This window comes from Acaromyces ingoldii (genome assembly GCF_003144295.1).
Source record: "Acaromyces ingoldii strain MCA 4198 unplaced genomic scaffold FA10scaffold_2, whole genome shotgun sequence".
Lineage (NCBI taxonomy): Eukaryota > Fungi > Basidiomycota > Exobasidiomycetes > Exobasidiales > Cryptobasidiaceae > Acaromyces > Acaromyces ingoldii.
Genome location: NW_020290248.1, coordinates 2,751,899 through 2,773,604, shown reverse-complemented (window position 1 = coordinate 2,773,604; position 21,706 = coordinate 2,751,899). Strand labels below are relative to the sequence as shown.

At 59.1% G+C, this 21,706-nt stretch overlaps 10 protein-coding genes across 10 annotated transcripts; 5 read left to right on the top strand and 5 right to left on the bottom strand.

The window, feature by feature from the left end:
* Window positions 1-456: 456 nt before the first annotated feature.
* On the top strand, window positions 457-2,138 carry FA10DRAFT_239762 (PAP2-domain-containing protein). The gene is made up of 2 exons (XM_025519190.1): window positions 457-1,534; window positions 1,611-2,138. The coding sequence occupies exons 1-2, from the start codon at window positions 508-510 to the stop codon at window positions 2,009-2,011; spliced, it is 1,428 nt and encodes a 475-aa protein (XP_025379370.1). The 5' UTR covers window positions 457-507; the 3' UTR covers window positions 2,012-2,138.
* Window positions 2,139-2,187: 49 nt separating this feature from the next.
* On the top strand, window positions 2,188-3,628 carry FA10DRAFT_300696 (hypothetical protein). The gene is made up of 3 exons (XM_025524880.1): window positions 2,188-2,734; window positions 2,807-2,957; window positions 3,028-3,628. Exons 1-3 carry the CDS (start codon window positions 2,282-2,284, stop codon window positions 3,126-3,128), a joined length of 705 nt encoding a protein of 234 aa, XP_025379369.1. The 5' UTR covers window positions 2,188-2,281; the 3' UTR covers window positions 3,129-3,628.
* Window positions 2,910-5,070, bottom strand: FA10DRAFT_265970 (Zn-dependent exopeptidase). The gene is made up of 5 exons (XM_025521289.1): window positions 4,102-5,070; window positions 3,918-4,003; window positions 3,696-3,847; window positions 3,028-3,634; window positions 2,910-2,957 (listed from the first exon to the last, which is right to left on the bottom strand). Exons 1-4 carry the CDS (start codon window positions 5,010-5,012, stop codon window positions 3,227-3,229), a joined length of 1,557 nt encoding a protein of 518 aa, XP_025379368.1. The 5' UTR covers window positions 5,013-5,070; the 3' UTR covers window positions 2,910-2,957; window positions 3,028-3,226.
* A 354-nt stretch (window positions 5,071-5,424) lies between these two features.
* On the bottom strand, window positions 5,425-8,579 carry FA10DRAFT_228290 (major facilitator superfamily MFS-1; the record flags this gene model as incomplete). Its single annotated transcript, XM_025518743.1, has 3 exons — window positions 5,425-5,866; window positions 5,937-7,908; window positions 7,982-8,579. 3 exons carry the CDS (start codon window positions 8,577-8,579, stop codon window positions 5,425-5,427), a joined length of 3,012 nt encoding a protein of 1,003 aa, XP_025379367.1.
* Window positions 8,580-10,245: 1,666 nt separating this feature from the next.
* On the top strand, window positions 10,246-12,079 carry FA10DRAFT_300693 (hypothetical protein). The gene is made up of 2 exons (XM_025524879.1): window positions 10,246-11,832; window positions 11,907-12,079. The coding sequence occupies exons 1-2, from the start codon at window positions 10,273-10,275 to the stop codon at window positions 11,958-11,960; spliced, it is 1,614 nt and encodes a 537-aa protein (XP_025379366.1). The 5' UTR covers window positions 10,246-10,272; the 3' UTR covers window positions 11,961-12,079.
* Window positions 11,900-13,668, bottom strand: FA10DRAFT_85978 (DUF159-domain-containing protein). The gene is made up of 2 exons (XM_025525745.1): window positions 12,597-13,668; window positions 11,900-12,545 (listed from the first exon to the last, which is right to left on the bottom strand). The coding sequence occupies exons 1-2, from the start codon at window positions 13,557-13,559 to the stop codon at window positions 12,072-12,074; spliced, it is 1,437 nt and encodes a 478-aa protein (XP_025379365.1). The 5' UTR covers window positions 13,560-13,668; the 3' UTR covers window positions 11,900-12,071.
* Window positions 13,669-13,748: 80 nt separating this feature from the next.
* Window positions 13,749-14,456, top strand: FA10DRAFT_239756 (hypothetical protein). Its single transcript, XM_025519189.1, has 2 exons — window positions 13,749-13,950; window positions 14,022-14,456. The coding sequence occupies exons 1-2, from the start codon at window positions 13,813-13,815 to the stop codon at window positions 14,382-14,384; spliced, it is 501 nt and encodes a 166-aa protein (XP_025379364.1). The 5' UTR covers window positions 13,749-13,812; the 3' UTR covers window positions 14,385-14,456.
* A 120-nt stretch (window positions 14,457-14,576) lies between these two features.
* Window positions 14,577-16,206, bottom strand: FA10DRAFT_229020 (S-adenosyl-L-methionine-dependent methyltransferase; the record flags this gene model as incomplete). Its single annotated transcript, XM_025518776.1, has 3 exons — window positions 14,577-15,766; window positions 15,842-16,091; window positions 16,156-16,206. The coding sequence occupies 3 exons, from the start codon at window positions 16,204-16,206 to the stop codon at window positions 14,577-14,579; spliced, it is 1,491 nt and encodes a 496-aa protein (XP_025379363.1).
* Window positions 16,207-17,150: 944 nt separating this feature from the next.
* FA10DRAFT_227961 (hypothetical protein) lies at window positions 17,151-19,819 on the top strand (the record flags this gene model as incomplete). Its single annotated transcript, XM_025518731.1, has 2 exons — window positions 17,151-17,439; window positions 17,502-19,819. Coding segments are annotated over 2 exons (2,607 nt in total), but the record flags the coding sequence as incomplete, so codon positions are not given.
* A 42-nt stretch (window positions 19,820-19,861) lies between these two features.
* On the bottom strand, window positions 19,862-21,690 carry FA10DRAFT_274744 (eukaryotic translation initiation factor 3 subunit E). Its single transcript, XM_025523229.1, has 2 exons — window positions 21,290-21,690; window positions 19,862-21,227 (listed from the first exon to the last, which is right to left on the bottom strand). Exons 1-2 carry the CDS (start codon window positions 21,650-21,652, stop codon window positions 20,049-20,051), a joined length of 1,542 nt encoding a protein of 513 aa, XP_025379361.1. The 5' UTR covers window positions 21,653-21,690; the 3' UTR covers window positions 19,862-20,048.
* Window positions 21,691-21,706: the final 16 nt, after the last annotated feature.

The window sequence follows — 21,706 nt, the reverse complement described above, 5'->3', positions numbered from 1 at the left end:
TCAAAGCCGCTGAGGGGGCAACCCGCCGGATGCGGTTGGTCTGGAGCGACAAAGACACAGGGAGCGGAGTAGATATGAGCGTCGTGAAGTCTGTCGCCGGGGTAGTCCTTCTATCTTTCTAATTAGGACGCCCGACGTCTGCGCAATGCCGTCTCAGATTCGCAGACGGCGGTTCTCCCCCGTTACAATGCGCGCACCTCGTTCAGACACAAGCAATGATGGGAGGAGAAAATGGGCATTGCTCCTGACGTACCGCCCACGACATTAAGATTGCTGTCTGACGGCCCATTCCATGTAATGAAGATGGACCTAGGTCTCCGTCCGTAAAAATGAGAGCCGCTCGGGCCACCGTCAACGCCGTCATGTCACTGAGCACACGTGTCAATACCCAAAAAAATAGAGGGAAGAGGAAAAAAGGACGTGATGTGCGGCGGAGGCGAAGCTGCTGCTTTCGCAAGCAAGCGCATTCAATACATCGTACCCACGAGCAACAAGGGAAGGCAGAGGATGGTGCTAGGTCGTCCCTCTTCGGCTCCCGGTGGGCCGACGGGCGTCTACTATCTCATCGCTCGCATTTTGTCGGCAGCGACGCGGCTCGAGACGTCGACGTCGATCTCGCTGACGCTGTCGAGACTTCGGCAGTGGAAGGCAAGCCGGGGCGACAAGATCAAGTACACGTTCATGGTCGTTGTGGCCTCCATCTGCTTCTACGTCATGACGTCGCCACCTTTTCCCTACAAGCTCGCCATTCCCGGCCTCTTTACAGTTCTGATCCTCGTGCCCATCACGTCGCAATTCTTCCTCCCAGCCGCACCCATCCTGCTCTACCTTCTCATCTTCTTCTCATCGCAGTTCGTTCCTGCGCCTTCACGCCCGCACATCTGGGTCTCGGTCCTGCCCACGCTCGAGACCATCCTCTACGGCGGCTCCATCTCTGACATTCTCACCCGGTTTGGGCACCCTCTGCTCGATATCCTCGCCTGGATCCCCTATGGCGTGGGCCACTTTGTCATGCCTTTTGTCGTGGCCGCCTTCATCTTCGTCTTTGCACCTCCGGGCGCGACCAAGTTCTTTGGAGCGGCATTCGGCTTCATGAACGTTTTTGCCGTCATTATGCAATTCCTCTTTCCCTGCGCTCCTCCGTGGTACGAGCTTCGCGAGGGTCTCACGCCTGCGAATTACGGCATGAAGGGTTCGCCCGCCGGCCTCGCGCGCATCGACGCCCTCTTCCACTCGCACGGCTACACCTCTGGCTTCACCAATGCGCCAGTGCCCTTTGGTGCCTTCCCGAGTCTGCACGCAGCCGACGCGACCATCGAGGCGCTGTTCTGCAGCTACTTCTTTCCCCTCATGCTCGAGATTCCCATCCCATTCAGCGGCTCAGGCAAAGGAGCACGAAAAAGACTCCGACTCGATGCGCGGATTCTGTACTGGGCCTATGCCTTTTGGCTCTACTGGTGCACCATGTACCTTATGCACCACTACCTCGTCGACCTTGTTGGAGGAAGCTGCCTCGCCACCATCTCCTTCTATTGTGAGTGTCTGGACGGCTGATTCCTCCAAACGCTAGCGAGCAGAAGTGCTCATGCTCATTTCTACCTCACGTCCAGACTTCCTTACGGACGAGATGCGAGTAGCCATGGAGCAGAACTATGCCTACCGACCATCAGAGGCGGCGCCCATGTCTGCTGCTCCTCCGGCAAATTACCCCAGAGAGGCGTTCGGCACTCGCTCCAGTATGGATCTTGCGAGACTCAGCAATGGCGGCGAGGGAGGTCGGCCACATCTCTCTTCGATTGATGGATCAGCTGGGGGTGTGAGGATGAAGGACATGGGGGGCAAAGCTAATGGCGGAAGCGGAAGTGGCAAGAGCAACGACAACAAGGTCCTCTTCCAGGTCGACGAGGGTCGCGAGGAAGAGGACGACGACGGAAATGACTGGGGCAACAGCGATGACGAGGAGACGGGAGAGAAGTCGACGACTGCCTCGGCAAGCCATAGTGGGAGATAGCAGCAACAAGCTTGACGACAACAACGAATTAATACAACACAGGCCCTCCCAAGATGTACCCATAGCCAGAGCTAGTCTCTCCCACCCTCTCCTGCAATCCAGAGATCATCGAAGGAAGAAGCCCTGTTCATAATTTAGACTGAAGAAAGGCTTTGGGAAGGAAATGGGCGGTCCCAGCGCTAGGCTCATTCTTAAATTTGCTGCTCCACCTCCTGACGAAGGAAGAAGGGGAACCTAGCGCGGCTCCTGCTATCCAGCACATCTTCCACCATGTTTGACATCCTGAAGAAGCCCGACGAGGTGACCGACGCCTTACCTACGCCCGACGAGCTCAAAAAGGCGCTCGCGAGCCACGTTGAGACGGCGACGGGCGAGTCGGTGCCGCTCTCGGACCTCGTCGCGCCTGGCAAGCGCACGCTGCTGACATTTGTCCGCCACCACCACTGTGGCATCTGCCACGAATTTGTCCGCGCCCTCGGCCGCGATGCGTTTCTCGGCACGCTCCACGCAGCAACAGCAAGTGGTGCTGACGATGATGGTGTTGCCAAAGCAGGACAGCAGCAGTGCCAGGTCGTCGTCGTGGGCCATGGGCCCTGGAAGGGCATCGAGACATACAAGCAGCGCAGCGAGTGCAAGTTCGACATGGTTGTCGATCACGAGGCCAAGGGCGCCTACCAGCACCTTGGCCTCACGAGGAGCACCCTCGGCGGCGCGACGTCCTCTGTGAGTCCTACAGACAGGAAGGGGGTTTCTTATTTTATGCGAGACTGAGGCGAGAAGACATCCCGATGGCAGCCGTCGTACATGAATGGAAAGTCGATCTTGGCTGTCGCGGCCCATTCCACCTACACCGTCTTGGCCGACGCCATCAAGGGCGCGCCCGGTGGGAGGATCAAAGATATGGGCGACGTTGCGCTGCTTGGCGGTGACTTCATCATCGATGAGGGTAGGTGCCAGTCTTCCTTCTTCGCGCGGGGCCAGTCACTGATTTACATTTCCCATTGCTAATGGTACAGACGGCAAGTGCATCTTCTGCCACCGCATGAGGACGACGGCGGACCACACCGACGTCGCCAAGCTCTCTGCTCTTCTCAAAGGGAACAAAGAGGAGGCTTAACTGGGCGCATCACGCGTGCGGTTTCTCTCACATCTACCCAATGTTCACCCTTAATAATTCTGTACCATAGTCATCTCATTATTCAATTCCTACTCCATCTACCAACCCCACTCGACACCTCCAGCCACGTCGAGGAGCGAAGCCAGCACCACGCGGGTCGAGGCCCGAATCTGCCTAAAGTCGTAGCCCTCCCGGTCGGTCACGTCGCCGGAGTTGTGGTAACGATCGTCGGCGATGGGCCCGTTCCTCTCAAACACCCAGGTGGCGGGGAATTCCTGCTCCCAGAAGGACTGGTGGTCGCTGCAGCAGGCTGGTGTGTAGCCCACCGTAAGCTCCGGCACGTAGATCTTGGCGATGGACATGATGTAGTCGGTCGCCTCTTGGGTGGACAGCTTGTCAGGAAAGGCAAGCTGCAAAGGCTCGCCGGGCTTGCGATAGCCAATCATGTCCGTCTGGAGCGCCAGCTTGATCTTTGCCCCTTGCTCATGGAGATGCTTGGCATAATGCTGCAGTTGGTCCCCTATCAGCTTCTATCCTTGCTCGAGCCCATGATGCAAAAAAACTCACCTGAGAACCGACGAGGCCCTGCTCCTCGCCAGAGAACGCGACGAGCCGGACCTCTCGCTCGAACTTAATCTTGTGCTGGCCAAGATGACGAGCGAGGGCGAGAAGCATCGTCGTGCCGCTCCCATCATCGTTTCCTCCTGGTGCCAGCGTTGCTGTGGGTGGTGCAACAGCACGGTCAGCTGATGGAATCTCGTTTCTCAGCGCACGGGAAAAAGAACCTACAGCCAAAGCTCCCTCGTGAGTCGAGGTGCGAAGAAAAGACAACGATGCCTTCGTCGCTCGGCGTCTTCTTGGCTGGAGGAATGGTGCTATTTTGTTGCGAATCCATGTCAGCTTTCACTGTGCTTTCTGGCTGTGGGTGGACGTGGGTACATGCCCCCTTCCTGCCCAACCCAACGAGACTCACCAAACGACGTTGGGCGCAAAGTACTCGTCATACGTCCACTCGTTGCATTTTCCTCCGATGGCCGCGAGATCCCTCTGCATGCGCCGCCGGATCCACGCGGCCGCCGTCCTGGAGCCCCAGGTGGCGCTGTGCCGGCTATTCCAGTGCTGCAGCGCACCATCGCCGTCGCCGTCGTCGAGCACCTGCCCGTCCTGGTCCTCGCCCGTGAGGACGCGGGCATCGGCGCGCAGTGCTTCGATGTCGAGCGCAGGCGAGAAGAGCAGTGCGTGCAGCGGAGGAATGTAGCGTGGGTTGTGGAACATGCGCTTCGACGCTGGCTCGGCGGCGGCAGCAGCACTGGAAGAGTGGTCGACGAGGGGAAGGGACCAGCGCGGCAAGCGAGCGAGGCGCGTGTCGGCGGGAAGATGCGTCGAGAGCTCGAGCAGCGCAGCGGTCGTGTCGACGTGGACGATGGCGTAGCTCGGCGTTATTGTCTCGATTGCTGCTTGCTGTTTGAGCAATGACGACAAGTCGGGTGTCGCCGACGATTGGAAGACGGCCTGACCGCTCGATGGGTGCCTGGACAGTTGCTCGCCAGAGAGAATCGCTCGGATCAGGGCGTCCCACGGCTGCGCATCCTGGCGCTGCGCCACATGCCCTTCCTCGAGCCTCTCGCGCGCAATCAGCACATCATGTCCCTCCTCGCTCTTGCTGTCCGATGACTGAGCGCCTCTGGTCCGCCAGATCCGGATCAGCTCCTTGTCTCCAAGCCGCCCATCCTCGCCGGTCGCCCAGATCGAATGCTGGCCCAGGTGGTCCTTGCCAAGGCGCGACTCTGCCTCAAAGTCGTCGACGCCAGTGACCGAGATCCGGCTCGCCGAGCACAGGACTGCCCAGGAGACGAGAGATGCGACAAAGAGCGATGCTCGCATGGCGCTATTTTGGAGAATATTCCTTCTCGATGAGGAGAAGGTGTGTTGAGAAAGAGGCGAAGCAGTCAAAGCGCGCTAGCTGGGCTCCTCCACCGTAAAAAGCACGCCTTGCACCGTGCGCGCACAGCGTTTCGTCATGGCCAGCTAGCAGTGCCTGTCACACGGACCTGTGGGCAAAACGGCAGGACAATCTTGACAGTGGGATGAATTTTGTGTTGCTGAGGAGGAAGTGGGAGATTAAAGGAGCAATCTTGGCTAATGACCAGAAGTGGTAGAAAAGGAACAAGGGGGAAAAGGGTTTAGGTGAGGGGGGTGGTTGGGTTCAAACTAGGTATTCATTGTTCATCGTCAATGTCGTTGCCGTTGTCGGGGTAGTGTGCTTGTTGGGGTAATGAAGTCCGGGAATGTGAATCTAGCGGATGACCAAGGTGTGCAGGAAGCCAGCAAAGCCGAGCAGACCGACGACCCAGAAGCCAAAGTGGTAGTTGAATGGCCAAGCGTGGGCGTCGACGCCTCCCTCGATTCCCATCGCCCAGACGACACCTCCGACCAAGGGCCCCACGAATCTGGCCGCGCTGCTGGTTGTCTGGGCCAGGCCGTTGGCCAGGGGCACCAGGTGAGGCGGGCAGGTGGCATTCATCAAGACGCTGACGCTGGTGAAGGCGCATACATTTGCGAGCCAGCGCAGCGACGCAAAGGCGATCATAAACGTCATGACGATGGCGTCGGTGCTGGGGTGCAAGAACTTTCGCAGGTAAGCGAAGAGGACGTATGTCGGCAAGTACAACGAGGTGCCGAGGCGCATCATGCTCAGATGCGATAGCTTGCCCTGTGGCGGCCCCACTTTGGGGTAGCTGCACAGTGGGATTAAGGGTCAGCACACTTGAGTGTCACAGATGCACTTACTGTCTCGATGCAACTCACAAGTAGAATTGGAAGATGATTTGGCAGAATGCCATGGCAGCGATCAGCTCGGCGTAGTGCGCAGCCGTCAGACCCAGGCCACCAGACTTAAAAGGCGTGACGAGAAACGCCATGAAGACCTGGTCAAAGGTCGACGAGTGGAAGCCCATGAGACCGTAGTGGGAGATAAAGACGAGGGGAAGCTGGGAGAACAACCCTGCTGAAGCGGCCTTTTCATCGGCGGCCGGAGCGGGCGGTCGCTGCACCGTCGTTGCGCTCGACGAAGCCACCGAGGGCGGCCGAAGAGGACTAGAGTTCTTCAAGTGGGTCTGCTGTTGGGCCCGCCGTGCAGCCTCTGCGCTCCATGTATTCCTGGCGCTCCCCGACTCCGGGATGCCAGCCAGTGTCGGATCGTATGCGCCGCCCGTCCTACCTTGGTCTCTGAAGGGCGAAGAAGAGGGACCAGCGGCCCCAGCAGCACCGATAGGTGCAGGCTGCGTGGGCGAAGACGGCATGAGCAGGTTGGGGTTCTCGACACCCGTGTTGGCATACAGGCTCGGTACACGGCCGGCGCTGTTTCGCCTCATCCATTCTGGTCGGCCGGAGCTGTGGCCTGCGCTGTCCGCCCGGCGTTTCCTCTGAGCGAAGTTCAACGGCGGTAGGTGCCGGGGCGCCAAAAGGGGTGCATCCTCGTCCAGGGGCTCGCCGTAGCCAAAGCCCTGCTCGACGTGAGAGTCTGTCGTGACAGATCGGCCTTCGTCTTCGAGCGTCTCCTGCTCTTCGTCCTCTTCGTCCAATTCTTCGTCATCATCGTAGTCGTAGCCAAAGTCATCGTCCTCCTCGTCGACGGCCTCATCGCCATTGATGGCAGCAGCAACCCACAGATCTGAAAGGTTCAAGACAGCGTCGTCGTTGGCCAGGAGGAAGCGCTGGGCAAAGCTGAGCCTCTGGTTCTGCTGCTGCGCGTGGCCGATGTCTTCAAAGTCGGGGGCGTAGGGGTTGTTGGTGATCATGCTGTTGCGCATGCCAGGGCGTACTGCCGTGGCACCGCTGGCCGAGCGCGTGGCCTGGCGGCCATGCACCATTGGGTTCTCGCTGCCCGCGTTGGTTGATGGCCTGCGATCATATCCATATGCCGATCCTCCGCCCAGAACGCCCTTCTGCCTCGCAGTGGTTCTGGACATGAACGGGTTGACAGAGGCACTGCTCCAGGCAGAATTCAACTCCGCCTCGTCAATGTCCTCGTTGTCGCTCTCATGGGGAGACGGCGGTCCGCCCGTCTCCTCATCGACCTGCTGGGTGAAGGTGCGGGGCATGCCCTTGTGCCCCTCGTTCGATGCCGCCGCTGACGAGGCCGCCGCGGCCGTCCTCCTCAGGCTCAGCGATGACTCGCCCGCCTCGCTGCGCCCTGCATCGTGGCCCGAAAAGTAGCCGCTGATGCGCTTGCCCGCCGTTTTCCCGAAACTGCCCATGTTGGACGCAGCCCTCTCGACGTCTGCCTTCTCTGGCAGCTGGATTGCCCCCGTCCGGGGCCCGCCGTCAGGGCCAATGAAGAGGGAGAGGAAGGCGCCCAGTCCCGTGAAACTGGCCACGACAGCGCAAGGCAGCAGGTATGGATACTCTGTTAGGAGCTCGTTACCGCCAAACAGCCAGGGAAACTTGTCGACGGGATTGCAGAGGAGACCACCCAGCAAGGGACCAACGATACCGCCCATTCCCCAGGCAAAGCCGAGCTGGCCCATCGCTCGCCCTTCGTTGGTTTCGTCGGTCAAATCTCGAACAGCGCCCTTTGCGACGCCGACGGCGCCATTAAAAAGCCCCTGCGCTAGGCGGACAGAGATGGCCATGCGCAGGTTCGTCGACATGCCAAAGAGGACGAGGGAGAGGGCGTTGCCGACGAGCGAGACGAGCAGCACCGCCCGCCGGCCGTGCTTCTGGGCAGCCGAGGCCCAGAGGAGTGATGTGAGGAACTGGGCAAAGAAGAAGGCCGAGGCTGGAACGAATTCCAATGTCAGCCAATGCCCCCTGTGTCACATCTGAAGGTCGGGAAGACAAGCTCTACTCACCGGCGATACCAGCCCAGAAGCCGACCTCGCTTTCGCCGCCGACTTTGAAACTCTCGATGAGAAAGAAGAGAAAGGGACCGGCGACACCAGAGCTGCTGAACTCGCCAAAACAGACGAGACAGAGGACGACAAAGGGCAGCGTGGGGATCGGCGTGCTGTGGGGCGAGGGCTGCGTCGAGGGCATGATCGAAGGGATGCGCGGCTTGCCGCCCTCGGTGTTGGCATAGTGGGTGCTGATGGTGGGGATGCGCCGGACGCCCTTCCCTGGCGAGCGGGCGTCGGACGAGGCTCGGCTTCGGCCAGTGAACGTCTCGATAGAGCGGTGGAGAAGGCTCTTGCTCCGCTGACTCTCGCCCGCTGTCGAGGGCGCTCGGCGCTTGAAGCTCATCTGCCGCTTCTTGCTACTGCCAGGACGCGACGCGCCGCCCTGGTGGTCTGTCAGGCCAGACTCTGCAGCGGCCGAGTGCGGCTGTCTAGAGGGGAGGATGGCGCTGCGAAAGGGCGACGGCGGCACGGCGAGTCGCTCAGACTGGGCACCATCACGCGCAGCGCCGTCGGCCGTCGTCTCCAACGCGCCACATGACGTCGTCGGCCTCATCTCGTCGTCTTGCTGATCCTCGTCGCTATCTAGGTCTACGAGCGGCTGCTGTTGCTGCTGTTGCTGTGCAGGTCTCTTGCCTCGGCTCTTGTTGTCTGGCGTCACGGGCAAGGGATCTGGAGCGAGGGGAGCCGACACAAAAGTGACGCCCGGGGAGGATGATGTGGAAGGGGCCTGACCTGCCGAGGGCGAGGGCGACCGCCTGCGCAGCGGATGATCATCCATGGCTCGGTCTCCTGTCTCGCCCTGTATTAAAGTTACAAATGTTGACGCTGCTGCTGCTGCTGCTGCTGCTACTATTGCTGCCTCTGTCGCTACTGCTGCTGCCGCTGCTGCCGCTGCTGTGTCGGTTTCGCCAGTCGCCAATTAAGATCAATCAAACGAGGGGATGAACCCCTACCCTTGGCCCACTACTTTATTTGCCTTTTGATCCGGAGCGCGCGCGGCGACCAAAAACACAAGAAGCGAAATACAGCTGCTGCAAATTTGCTCCACGCAGCTGCGCGTCTTAGACGCATTCCTTTTTGCTGCTTCTTCATCTGATCTATCTGTTGTTAGTACGGTCTAGCTAGGTTGTGTGATTTGCTTTCTATTGTTGCTTGCGTGTAGTACAGTGCATGCGGCCATGGGACAACTTTTTGCGTGACACAAAGCGGATCTCTATGTGCATATAGCAATTGCACGCCGACGATGTTCGCACTCACTTCTCCCGTTCCACAACACGAAGTCGCTGAGTGAGGTGCGAACACTAGACTCTATGCTCTTTGGCGCAAGGACCCCACCCTTAGCGAGGCATTCGGCAGATTCGTGTTTCGATATCTAGCTATGGCCCCTTCTTCCAGGGGCCGTGCGCATTGCCTCTGCTCGAGCCATGACGGAGGCTTATTATGACTTCAGAGAATGCAGGCCGGCCTGAGAAGCCTTTATGTCGGGTGCACACACCCTGTCGGTGCGACATGAAGATCAAACAGCTTTTCTGTGGCGGACACGTCTTCGTGCTGAGTAATCCTGAGCTCAAAGACGAGTCGAGCTGTTCTGTCTGGAGAAGACCTGAGACTTGCTCCAGACGTGTGATTACTAAGTTTGGAAGACCCCAACCAGTCATTTATCATTCCAGGAAGAAGCCCTGTGGCGAACCGGAGTGCCGCTCTGCTAGCGGGCCATCACCATGATTGTTAATGGCTTCTACTTTGAATTGGAGCTCCCGATTGAAAAAGCAGAAAGGAAGGCCCCCTACCCCGTTTGCCGGTGGTGAAGGATGTCTGCACTCTGGGAACTCAACTCTTCCCACGATCAAGCTGCAAGCAGCGCGGAAGAGCGCTGTGCAGTAATGATTCCTGGGGTTTAACGTATCCATATCCCACACTCGACTTGTCACCGAGGCTACCCGCACAGGCGGTCGCGACTACTAGTGAGGGGCCACTACTGTGAGCGTGACTACTTTTTAGCTTACGCCATTGCCTCATGCAAGACCGTGTCGCTGTGGTCCGTGCGACGACCTTATTTCATGAACCTGACGCGCTGAGCGGCACCCTATCGCCGTGGGTGTCCTTTTGGGTCGTGTGGTGCGGGGTCCAGCCTCCTCAGTCGCAGTCGCTATCTGCTCCCCCTCTTTAAATTCCTTTTTGATTAGATCAGATCATCCTTGACTGCTTCGCCTTGTCTGTCTCCTGGTCCCCGCAATCCGACCACCATGTCCGCTGCTGCTGCTGCTGCTGCTCCCATGCTCGAGAGCACGGAGCCACCGGCCGATGGTGGCAAGCCGAGCAGCACCACGCCCACCTTTACCTTATCCTTCCTGGCGCTGACGACGTTTGCCCTCGTGGGAACCGCATGGCGCGCGACGAGGCTCGCAAGATCCTACCGCGCCGACCAGCAGGCATGGAAGAGCGTCGCCATGCGGCTCCTCGTGCAGCACAAGGAGATGCCCGCCGTCATGCCTCCGCCTCGCCACTATGGGCGGCATCGCCGCGGGCAGCCGTTTTCGAGGGATGAGCGCTCCGTGGAAGAGCTGTCGAGCCCTGCCTTTTCCGAACAATATCTGGACCAGCAACACAAGCGACACTGCAACTGGGAAGAGCACGAAAAGGTGCGCGAGTGGAACAAGTGGCGACGAGAAGCGAGCGAGCGAGTCGAGAGCAGAGATCGGGACGCGGCTGGCGCTGCACTCCCACAGCGCAGGTACGACTTGTCTGGCAACCTGATCAAGGAAATACTCCCCGTTTCGAAGAAGCTTCTGCCCGATGGCATGACTGGCATCGATGCACGCATCAAGGCCGACGAGGCGGACGTGGAGAGCCCTCACCCGCATCACGACTGGAATTGGACGCCCGCCGACCACCCACGGATCCCCAAGGGTCGGCCCAGTCGTCGCTCATTCGCCCAGTCCTCTACCCAGCAGAACGCAAGAGGGCGTCGAGAAAGAATGGCGGACTCGGTCGGGTGGACCTCCAAGAATGCCGACGGGGCACTGTGGGCCAGCGCTGGATCCCCTTCCGCCGACCCTGAACCCAGAAGAGTAGAAGAGCCATGGAAGGGCATCCTTCAAGAGTCGTCAAGCGAGCAATTCGTGCAAGATTCGGAGGGCGAGATGGTCAACGAGGGCTTCAAGGCTGACGAAGTTGCAAACCCCGAGATGGACCCGAAGAGAAAAAACGCAGATGACGACTTGGAGCTGCTGGCTTCCATCGTACACCAAGAGGCTGGCCAGCCTGACGTCGTCGAGAAGCACACAACAGAGAGAAAAGCAGCAGCAGTAGCATCGGCGACGAAGGATGACGCAGACCGCGAGGAACGGCTCATGGCTTCGATCCTGTGGCCCGATGCCGTCCTGTCTGCCGACAAGACTATCATCGCCGAGGGCATTCTCGACGAGGTGGCCGAAAAGAGGGCAGGTGCTGTTGACGAGCGACGAGGCACGGCAGAAGGCTTGCGGCCAGCGCAGTCGGCTCTTGAGCAGCGAAGTGGTCTCCCTAAGGACAAGAAAGATGAAGTGCTCGAGCTTCTGGAGAAGGAAGTAGCCGACGCAAAGGGGAGGATGGCGAGCCTGGAGTCAGGCTTCGAAGGACTGCAGAAGCGCGACGAGCACCGGCTGAGATCCGAGTCGGAGGCAGAGGCGAGAGTCGAGGCGCTCGAACGGCAGATCTGGGCGCTGCGGGCTAGGCTCGATGAGGCCGACACCAAGGCAAGGTACCAGGACCACGACGAGGGCAGCGACAATGACGCCTCCTTCTTCAACAAGAAGCAAACCACTGTGAGTGACCGATCCATGCTCTTCCTTCCTAGTTCTCATCTGCTCTTGTGCTGATCGTCGCACTTTACCGACAGGCCCGGGACCTGCTCCGTCGTCGATTCCGCATGCACTCGCACTTCTTCTTCTAAACTATCAATACACGTGCGCTTCCATTGCTATCGTACACTGCATGGCCTCTGCCCCCACCTTCATCACCACTCCTGTGATCGCAGAAATGACATCACCGTTCCTCCTTGGCTCTACTTTGAAAAGAAGCTGCGGATATCCTTTGTGCCCTTTGCCGCCTCCTGCAGGCCTTTGCTCTGGGCCGGTGACTTTTTCAAGCTTGAGGGTCCCCCACCCGACCGCTTACTGGGCGTCGTCGATGCATTCGAGTTCGTGCTGTAGCCACCACTAGGACGAGGCGGCGACATGGGAGGGTTGAATGGCTCGGGGCTCCACTTGGTAGACGGGACTCGTTGCCTCTTTGTGTCGCGCTCCTCGGAGCCCTCTTCCTCCACTGTCTCCTCTTTAGCCTTGGCCTTGGCGCCGTTTCCTCCTTCTCCTCCACCGTCGTCGTCGACATTGTCCTCCTGCTTGGACCCATTTTGCTGCTCCTCGGACGATGAGGAAAGAGGCACGGGCGCATTCGTCTCTGAGTTGGCATCGGCCTCGTCGTGGCGCTCGCGCTTCTTGCCGACTCTTCCAAAGGCGGCGGCGATGCCGTCCTTGCGCTGGCTGACTGGTAAGATGAAGCCCGCGTCGTCGTTGCCCACCCTGCCCACCTCCTTGGGGACCGGATAGACATCCAGCAGGCCCCGGTCGTACGGCTTGAGCAGCCGACAGACCTCGTCGGCCGAGGCGTCTGTCAGGCCGAGCCAGATGCGGATCGCCTCGACGTCGGGCAGGATGACGGGCATGCGATCGTGCAGAAACCCGAGCTGCTTGTTCGACTCGGTCGTAATGATCGTGTAGCTGTACGTGTCCTCTTCCTGGTCCTCGAGCCGACACCGCTCCCAGAGGCCTGCCATGGGCATGAGTGCCCGCGAGTGTCCCTGCACGTCGCGCCGGCCATCACCGGCGTCTTTCATGCCGACAAAGTGCGGGATGCGGACGCTGTCATCGACGCCGCGCTTCTCCCACTCGTAGAAGCCCTGGACAAAGACGACGCAGCGCTGGGCCGAGCGCAGGATCGGCGTCCACATCGACCGACCCGAGAGGACGCTGTCGTCGCGCGCATTGATGGTCCGAAGCGCCTCAAAGCCGCGCGGGATCGTTTTTGTGGCGCGCGGAAGGAGCCCCCACCGCATCGACTGGATCAGCAGACGCTTTTCGTGCTTGTCCGTGCTGTCTGTAAAGTCGTCGAGGCGCACGACAGGCATGCGGCTGCCGGGCGCGACGTTGTGCGTGGGGTGGTACTGCTCAAAGCCGGGCGCCTCCTTGACGCTGTCCTCGTCCATCTCGGCGGACTGTTCTTTGCTCTCTTCCTGCTCTTGATCCTGCTCTTGCTCTTGCTCTTGCTCCTGCTCCTGCTCCTGCTCCTGCTCCTGCTCCTGCTCCTGCTCCTGCTCCTGCTCCTGCTCCTGCTCCTGCTCCCTTCCTGTACCTCGCGATCCGCCTCCCTCTTCAGCTTCGTCTCTCCGCCTGGCCCGTGTCCCTCGGTCTCCATGCCGCGGCCCTGCCAACCTGCGGATGATGTTGTTGCGAAACACGTCTGGCGGGAGCGCATTGGCGAAGCGTCCACACATTGTGAGAGTCTCCTTCGCGCGCCCAGCTTGCGCAGAGCCGTACTTGCGTAGGTCAGCCTTAGTCTGGGGCTGGATTGGGCTGGAGGAGCTGCAGCTGCAAGTGGAGGACTGGGCGCACTAACTCACTCACGTGTCGCGCGCGTCTGAGAAGATCTTGATCCCCTTGATTGCTGCTTGCTCCCCTTTCTCCCTTTCTGTCATAGCTGTTGAGATCAGCTTTCCAGTTTTCGAAAAGGAAAGGAGAAGGCAAGACATGACGGACCCGTCGTCATCGTCGTCGCAGGCCGACTCGCTGCCGTCCAAGATCCACCAGACGCCCTTTCCGATGCCCCTCCCGCCCCGTCGCCGGCATCGCGAGGCCCAGATCGAGCGGGCCTATGAGCTGCAGCGCGTGCGTACAGCCTCTCCCCCTCGCCCTCTCTCCCTTTCCTGAACTAACGGTCCGAGAGCTGATCCTCACAGTCAGCGGCAATACGCGGTGCGACAATCTGGACCTTCATCGGCCTCTCGTCGACTTTTCTCTCCCACCACCTCTTCCCGCGCTTCCGGGGCCAGACGCTGGCCTTTAAGGCCTTTCTCGTCTCGGGCTTCACCATCTTTGGCTTCGTTGTCGGTGCCGACACGGTGCTGCTCAACCACGAGGGAGCGCAGCGGAGCGAGGAGGACATGGTGAGAACCGTCGCAAGGCGGGAACTGGGAAGAAAGGGCATCATTGCGAGCGAGGCAGAGATTGAGCGGTGGAAGAGAGAGACGCGCGAGAGGCTGCTGAGGGAGCGAGAGCAGCAGCAGCAGCAGGAGGGAGAGGCCCAGACGACGGCACCTTAGAGCAGTCATGGCCATAGGCGTAGAACGGCAAATTTGTACCAATTGCAACTCTAATTCTTCAGACAAGGCACGGCCTCAGAATGTGTGTTTGTGTGATTGTGTGTGTGCTAATCTTCTGTCCTTGCCCTTTCCTTCACTTCCTCCTCCTTTTCATCCTTTAATCCTCCCTCCTTTCCCTATCCCCGTCCGCCTTCAAGGCAGCTGGGCATCGCCCTTGTTGTAGACGCTCTCAAACGAGCGCGGGGGCTTGGGGTGAATGTTGTTGTGGGAAAAGACGCCCTCGATGCGGTGCGTGGCGTTGAGATTCTTTGTGCAGGTGATCTGGAATAGGCTCGAGCCGCCTTCCCTGGCAATGATGACGGAGCTGGCGAGGAAAAAGAGCCAGATGCGCCACAGCCGCTCGCCGTACTTGGCTCGCACCTTGTCCTCGTTGCTGATCCAGTTCTCCAGCCAGCGCTGGATCGTGGCGCTGTAGTGGACACCGAGGACGTCGACACTGCGGACCTCGAAGCCGGCGGCCTCGAGCTTGTTGATGACCCAGCCGAGGCTGCACGAGGCGTCGGCACCACGGAAGATGTATTTGTTCATGAACAAGCCCCAGATCAGGTCCCAGTACTGCCACTGGGGACGCAGGCCGGCGACCTGGAGCAAAAAGGTACCGTCGTCGTTGAGGCGCTGGTAGATGTCGTCGAGGAAGCGCGAGTAGTGGCGAATGCCGACGTGCTCTGCCATTTCCAGGCTCGAAATCTTGTCGTAGTAGCCCCTCTCGACGGGAATGTCGCGGTAGTCCTGGCACAGGATCCTGGCCTGGTCCTTGGTCAGCCCGTTCTTGGCAATGCGTTCGTTGCCAAACTTGGTCTGGTTGCGCGCCAGGGTGACACCAGTCGCATCGACGCCAAAGTTCTTTGCTGCAAACGCAGTCAGGGTGCCCCAGCCGCAGCCAATGTCGAGCAGCTTCTCGCCCGGCTTGAGGGCCAGCTTGGAGCAGACGGTGGCCAGCTTGTTGTCCTGCAGCTCCTCGAGCGTCTCTTTGCGTGTTGGATCAGTGACGATGCCCGACGTGTAGATCATCTGCGGTCCCAGGAACCATTCGTAGAAGTCGTCGCCTCGGTCGTAGTGGTCTCGGACCATGTCTTCGTCTGCCTTTGCCGAGTGGGTAAGCACGTCGGGGATGAGGACGGTAAAGACAAACTTGAACAGCTCAGGGGTCATGTGCATCAGCGACCAGTCGAGTCGGTGCTCGAGAAGCTCGAGCATGTCGCCCTTGATGTCAATCAGTCCGTCAAAGTAGGCTTCGTAAAAGATCTCCATCGGGATCTTCTTGTTTGCGTACTTTGCCTTGAGCTTGGCGTCCTTGATGGTAATGTAGTGGTCCAGTGGATCTAGAAACACAGAGAGAGAGGTGTCACTCGTCAGTACACCGTCTTTGCAAAGGCTCTTCTATGCGCAACACTCACTGCCAGGGAGCTGAACCTTCTCGTTCTTGCGAGGGCCAATGTGGCTCATGACAGTCCAGTAGCCGACCGTGACGGGGACACCAGTGAGGGCGACGAGGAAGAAATAGCCAAACCAAGAAAACCAGCTTGGCTTGATGAAGGGAATGACTCGCAGCAGCACAGCGGGGGTGAGGAGGACAAGGAGAGCGAGGTGAATGTTGTTGAAGGAACCATTGCCCTCGGCAGGGAGCGGTGCATTGGCGATGGCGGGCTGAGAGCGTAATGGTAAGCAGGCTGCTGCTGGTGCGTCTAAGCAGTCCCTAGTCAAAACTCACATAGTTGGTGAGGCGAACCTTGCCTCCGGGCGCAGTGCCGGCATGGGACATGGCTTGAGGAGGCGCCGAGGAGGGCAGCGAGGCCGCGGCCTTGTTGACCAGCTCAGAGACCCCAGCGGCACTGATGCTCGACCTCGCGGGGTTCTTGGAAGGAGGCAGAGGCGTCTCCGTGGTGACGTCGGCCATGATTCTTGGCTCTGTGACTTGCGTCGTGGGGGGAACAAAGCAGATTGAGAAGAAAGGGCCGCTGGCTCTGAACGTGTCTAGTCGGACGCGCTTAAAAGCTCGCTCGGCCGAGCGTTCTACTAAGTGAGAAGCCATGTGGGATTCGAATTTCGAGCGCGTCGCCATCCCAGTTCAGCATGCCTATGACAAAGTGATTTTCGCTCCAGAGAGGTGGAATACCATCAAAAATCCAATCCTAATCCTAACCCCAACCCTAACTCTTACCCCAACCCTAACCCTAACCCACCCTAACCCTAACGGACCTACCCCTAACCAGCGCCGACCTTCTAAGATCTAGGGAATTGGGACCAGCCGAAATCTTGCATTTTCTCGGCCGACGAGAATGACAGAAGTCAGCCCAATGACAAAGCGTCGGGCGAGCGAGTTTTTATGCGCATCCTGTCTAGTCTCCGACGCACGTGAGCGTTTGGGCCAACTTTCTGGACAAGACTTTTAGACGCCCTCGACTGTCATCCTTCGTGTGTGCATGACGATCACGACACCGCGGCCCCGATGATTACCTTCACGCCCATCTCGGAGCCGTACCAGTCGGGCCAGGGGCCATCGGGAGAGGGGGAAGTCGAGTCTCCCAAGGCTCTCGCCTACCTGGCTGAGGTCGACGACGTCAAGATCCTCGTTGACTGTGGGTCGCCCGAGTCATTCGACTTTGGCGCGGAGCGAGAAGCGACGTTCGCCGACATCCTCAGAAGGTAAGGGCCATCTCTGATCCGATCCTGACATGACGCTCCCGCTGAATTCATTCCTGTAGCCTTGCTCCTTCGATAGATCTCGTCCTCCTGTGCCATTCGACACTTTCGCATCTCGGCCTGTATGCATACGCACGCGCCAACTGGGGCCTTGTTGCTCCTTGCTACGCAACGCTGCCCGTGGCCACGATGGGACGACTGACGACCCTCGAGGCCGTGCAGTCGCTGAATGGCGAGATGGATGTGGCCAAAAGTGCTTCTGAGCGGCAGTACATTCCGACGGCGGAGCAAGTAGACACTGCCTTTGACGACATTGTGACTTTGCGATATTCACAACCGACTCAGCTCGAAGGTGGGTGGGCAAGTCCTGCGTCTCTCTCATTATCGAATGCTCTAAGCTTACAGGAGAAACAGGGAAATGCGCGGGTCTGACTTTGACGGCATACGGAGCGGGTCACACACTGGGAGGAGCCATCTGGAAGCTGAGAAGTCCATCTTCGGGCACGCTGCTAATCGCCCTCGACTGGAACCACACAAGAGAAAGGCACATTGATGGCACCGCGCTAGTAGCAACAGCATCTACCCCGTCTTCCATCCCAGGTGGTCCTTCGGGTGCGGCAGGAGAGGGAGGAGGAGTCATGGAAGCCGTTCGCAGGCCTGACCTGCTCATCACCTCCATCTCCAGAGCAACACACATCAATGCTCGACGAAAAGACAGAGATGCCGCTCTGGTCGATGTCATCCACAACACCATCCGATCAGGTCGGTCTGTGCTGATGCCGGTGGACGCCTCGGCTCGTCTCCTCGAGCTCCTAGTGCTTCTCGACCAACACTGGGCCTATGCATACCCTACTGCTCGCTTCCCATTATGCCTCGTCAGCGCTACTGGACGCGAGGTCATCGAAAGAGCACGGACATTGATGGAGTGGATGACAAAGCAGTGGGCGACCAAGGGCAAAGAAGGAGATGATAACACCGACGATCGAGCCAACAAGGGCCGCAAGGCGGGTGGCAGCGGTGGTCGAGGAGGCCAGGCAGCACATCAAGCACCTTCGTCACCCCTCGATTTCAAATATCTTCGCGTCTTCTCATCGATGAAGGCCATGGATGATGTCTTGGCCCAGTCGGACGCGAAATTGGTGCTGGCGTGGCCGCCCAGCATGGCCTATGGCCCCTCTCGCAAGCTCTTTGCCCGGATGGCCTCCAGCGAGCGCGACGTGGTCCTTTTGACCTCGATGGGCGAGCCAGGTACCCTAACGAGGTGGCTCTGGAATCATTGGGAGGGCGGTCAAGACCAAGGGGACAAGTGGGGACGAGGGAAAGTCGGCAAGCCCATTGATGTGCGAGATGAAGTCGAGGTCGAAATCAAGAGCAAAGTCTTTTTGGAAGGTGACGAGCTCCAGGCTCACCTCGATGCTCAGCGAATTGCCAAAGAGAAAGCGGAGCAGCAACGTGCTTTGCTGGCTAGAAGTCATCGGCGACTGGAGGCCGACGAGGAGGACGTCGACTCGGACGATTCAGACTCGGAAGGCGAGTCGATTGACGATGGAGAAGGAGGCGGTGACGGGCAACAGAAGGTGCTGAGCTCTTCAAAGATGCTTAATGGAGACGTCATGGGAGGAGCAGGGGATGGTGAAGGCGGAGCAGGTGGCGATGAGCTCTCCTTCGACATTTACCTCAAAGGAAATGCCCAGAGGGCGACGTCCTTCTTCGGCTCTTCGGGCGCATCAGGAGGTCTTCAGCGCTTCAGGATGTTTCCCTTGGTCGAGAAGAGAAAACGCGTCGATGCATATGGCGAGACACTCGACGTCGGACGATGGCTCTCACGGAGACGCGAGCTCGAGGCTGAAGCCAAAATCAACGGAGACGGTGCCAATTTGAATCCCGAAGCGGCGGCGGCAGCGGCCAAGCGTCGCAAGATGCAAGAGGACAAGGAGGCCCGCGAACGAAGGGAGCAGGAAGAGAAGCCGAGCAAGTTTGTCAGTGAGACGCGCACGATTCACGTCTCGTGCAAGGTTTCTTTCGTCGATATGGACGGGCTTGGAGATGGGCGTGCGCTCAAGGAGCTCCTGCCCCGGCTCCATCCTCGCCGGCTCGTTCTTGTTGGCGGCGACCAAAACGAGCGGCTAGAGATGACCAAGTCGATGCAGGGCATGACCAAGGATCTCTTTGCGCCGATCCAGGGCGAACGCGTGCAGATTGGAGAGTTCACGGCCAGCTTCACGGTGCATCTGGGCGAGGGCCTCCTCGCTGGCCTCGACCTCAGCTCCTTCGACGACTACCAGATCGCAAGACTCAAGGCGAGGGTGCGGTACGGGGTAGAGAGCAACGTGCCGACGCTCGAGCTGGACGCTTCGTCGAACTCGGCGGTCGAGACGGCGGAAAATGAACATGAGGAGGAAGCCTCGTCGTCTGCAAATGGCGCCGATGCGACGGGATCCGAAGCGACAAAGACGCTCTTCATTGGCGACTTGCGCCTGTCTTCTTTGAAGGCGGCCCTCGCCAGGACGCACCGAATGCCGTCGGAGTTTGCAGGAGAGGGAACGCTCGTGTGTGGAGCCGACGCCTTTGGCGGCAGCAGCTCCAAGCAGGCCCAAGACAGCGGTGAAGGAGGGGCCGTTAGAGTACAAAAGAGTGGCGAGGGTCAAATCATTATTGAAGGAAACGTCGGCAAGGGCTTCTACAAGGTCAGAAATGCCGTCTACGACCTTCACGCCAAGGTCGACGGTTAGAGGTTCCATCTTTCGCAATGTAACACTAGTACTACTACTACACCACAAGCATCGAAATTTGTCTCAAAGTGTGATATTGCGCCGTGGCTTTTCGGTTTTGGATGTGACTGCTCCTCATCAGAGAAAGAAGCGGAGCGGATGAGGAAAAAGAGAGGATGGAAGGAGTGGCTAAAGTTACAGAGAGGGAGGGAAAGGGAGGATAAGAGCGACACAAGAGGAAAATGTGAATTTATGCAGCAGTTGGTTCTTGCGCAGGAGTGGGCACGACGCCGTTTGGTTGTTGGGTTTGATTCTGGTTCTGATTGTCCTTGCTTGCTCCCCGGTCGCCACCACCTCGCTGTCCACCTCCGCGTCCGCCGCCCCGGCCGCCCCGGCCACCACCGCTGCCGCCGCCTCTTGACTCGTTGTGGTTGGCCGTGATGGGGTGGGCCTTGCGGTCCATGGCCTGGCCCATGGCTGCCGTCCGGAAGGTGAATCCGCGCGTCTTCTCAATCACTGATTGGTACACGGCGGGCGTCGTCTGGTTCATGTAGACCATGCCCTCCTTGAAGTCGATCTTGGCATCGCCCCTCGTATCACGGACGAGGTTGACAATCCACTTCTCGCCCTCCTCCTTTGTCATGTTGAGCCGCTTGGACAGGTCGCCAATGTCGACGCGCTGGTGAATCCGGCAGTAAGCCTCGCTGACGAGGAAACGGGCCGACTCGACAAAAGCGTCTGCATGGTCCGCGAGGAAAAAGTCCTTGCTGGCCACGTCCTGTGCTTTTCTGAGCTCCTCTTGGGACTTTTCAAAGTCAAACTCGGTGCAGAGCTGGCGAACAAAGTTGAGAATGGGATCCTTTTCTGTGCGATGCGCCTCGAGCGACAGCGCACGCGTCACGTCTCGGAGCGCCGCGGCAGGCGACAGCTTCACGGTAGGCGAAGAACCTGGGTTGAGAGACGAGACAGGTTGAGAAATGATGTAGGTACGCGTCGACCGTCGCGTCAGGACGAGGGCGGCGACGAGGTATCGAAGAAGCCACCAGCACGTCGTTTGGATCGTGTTGAGGTAAGGAGGCGAAAGGTACATCTCCACCAGGCCCTCCCGCCCAGCCGGGTGGTTGAACCAGATGAAGAGGGACCAGTGCAGAAGCCAGGTGCGCTTCTGCAGCACGGCCTCGTGACCTCCCTCGTCGGGTCGCGAGCTGTCGATCTGCTCGCGAAGCAGCTTCACCTCCTCGAGCGCTCGGTCCCAATCTCCCGAGAGTATGTCAGCGGCCATCTTGCCCCAGTGCGAAGACGTCGTCAACTCTGGATCGATCGAGAGGACTCGAAAGTGGTAGAGGTACGACGAGGCGTCACTGTAGTTGCCGATCGAGTAATGAAAGTAGCCCAACCGGTAGAGGGCATTGATTTGGTCGACGGTGAGCTGATGAGAAGGGAGAGTGAGTCTGGCGCACAGCGAGGCCCTCGTAGTTCTTTATTGCTCACCTGGTACTTGTCCTCGAGGTATGCCAAGTTCTGAGCCTTGTCCTGCTTGAGCGAGTCCACCAGCGTCGGGTCCTCGATGACATTAAGAACCCTGTCGGCTTCGGCAGTAAGACGCTCCTGAATCGACTGCACATCCTCCGCCTGCTTGACGAGCTCCTTCGGTGGGTCTTGGCCGGGGAAAGCCTGCTCATAGAGTGAGATGGCATATTCGAACATCGAAGTGCCACGGACGAGGTCATAGGTGGCCTTTGCGATATCGTCCTTGTTGAAAATTTCCAGGTCGGCCAAATGCGACAGCAGGGCCAGGCCCAGGTGCCTGTCTGTGTACCCGAGGATCGTCGATGTGAGATCCGTGTCCGCCATGGTGAGGGGTGTGTGTTGATCGGGAAGGGGAAGGGAGCGCTGCGAGGAGGTTTT

Bases quoted from the DNA above. Each gene is read 5' to 3' on its own strand.
- FA10DRAFT_239762 (XM_025519190.1), top strand. From the start codon at position 508: ATGGTGCTAGGTCGTCCCTCTTCGGCTCCCGGTGGGCCGACGGGCGTC. The intron at 1,535-1,610 runs GTGAGTGTCTGG...CCTCACGTCCAG, and splicing joins CGCCACCATCTCCTTCTATT to ACTTCCTTACGGACGAGATG.
- FA10DRAFT_300696 (XM_025524880.1), top strand. From the start codon at position 2,282: ATGTTTGACATCCTGAAGAAGCCCGACGAGGTGACCGACGCCTTACCT. The intron at 2,735-2,806 runs GTGAGTCCTACA...TCCCGATGGCAG, and splicing joins TCGGCGGCGCGACGTCCTCT to CCGTCGTACATGAATGGAAA. The intron at 2,958-3,027 runs GTAGGTGCCAGT...CTAATGGTACAG, and splicing joins TGACTTCATCATCGATGAGG to ACGGCAAGTGCATCTTCTGC.
- FA10DRAFT_265970 (XM_025521289.1), bottom strand. From the start codon at position 5,012: ATGCGAGCATCGCTCTTTGTCGCATCTCTCGTCTCCTGGGCAGTCCTG. The intron at 4,004-4,101 runs GTGAGTCTCGTT...GCAACAAAATAG, and splicing joins TTTGCGCCCAACGTCGTTTG to CACCATTCCTCCAGCCAAGA. The intron at 3,848-3,917 runs GTAGGTTCTTTT...CACCACCCACAG, and splicing joins CTCACGAGGGAGCTTTGGCT to CAACGCTGGCACCAGGAGGA.
- FA10DRAFT_300693 (XM_025524879.1), top strand. From the start codon at position 10,273: ATGTCCGCTGCTGCTGCTGCTGCTGCTCCCATGCTCGAGAGCACGGAG. The intron at 11,833-11,906 runs GTGAGTGACCGA...CTTTACCGACAG, and splicing joins TCAACAAGAAGCAAACCACT to GCCCGGGACCTGCTCCGTCG.
- FA10DRAFT_85978 (XM_025525745.1), bottom strand. From the start codon at position 13,559: ATGTGTGGACGCTTCGCCAATGCGCTCCCGCCAGACGTGTTTCGCAAC. The intron at 12,546-12,596 runs GTGGGCAGGGTG...CCAGTCAGCCAG, and splicing joins TCTATCCGGTCCCCAAGGAG to CGCAAGGACGGCATCGCCGC.
- FA10DRAFT_239756 (XM_025519189.1), top strand. From the start codon at position 13,813: ATGACGGACCCGTCGTCATCGTCGTCGCAGGCCGACTCGCTGCCGTCC. The intron at 13,951-14,021 runs GTGCGTACAGCC...TGATCCTCACAG, and splicing joins GGGCCTATGAGCTGCAGCGC to TCAGCGGCAATACGCGGTGC.
- FA10DRAFT_274744 (XM_025523229.1), bottom strand. From the start codon at position 21,652: ATGGCGGACACGGATCTCACATCGACGATCCTCGGGTACACAGACAGG. The intron at 21,228-21,289 runs GTGAGCAATAAA...CCTTCTCATCAG, and splicing joins ACCTCGAGGACAAGTACCAG to CTCACCGTCGACCAAATCAA.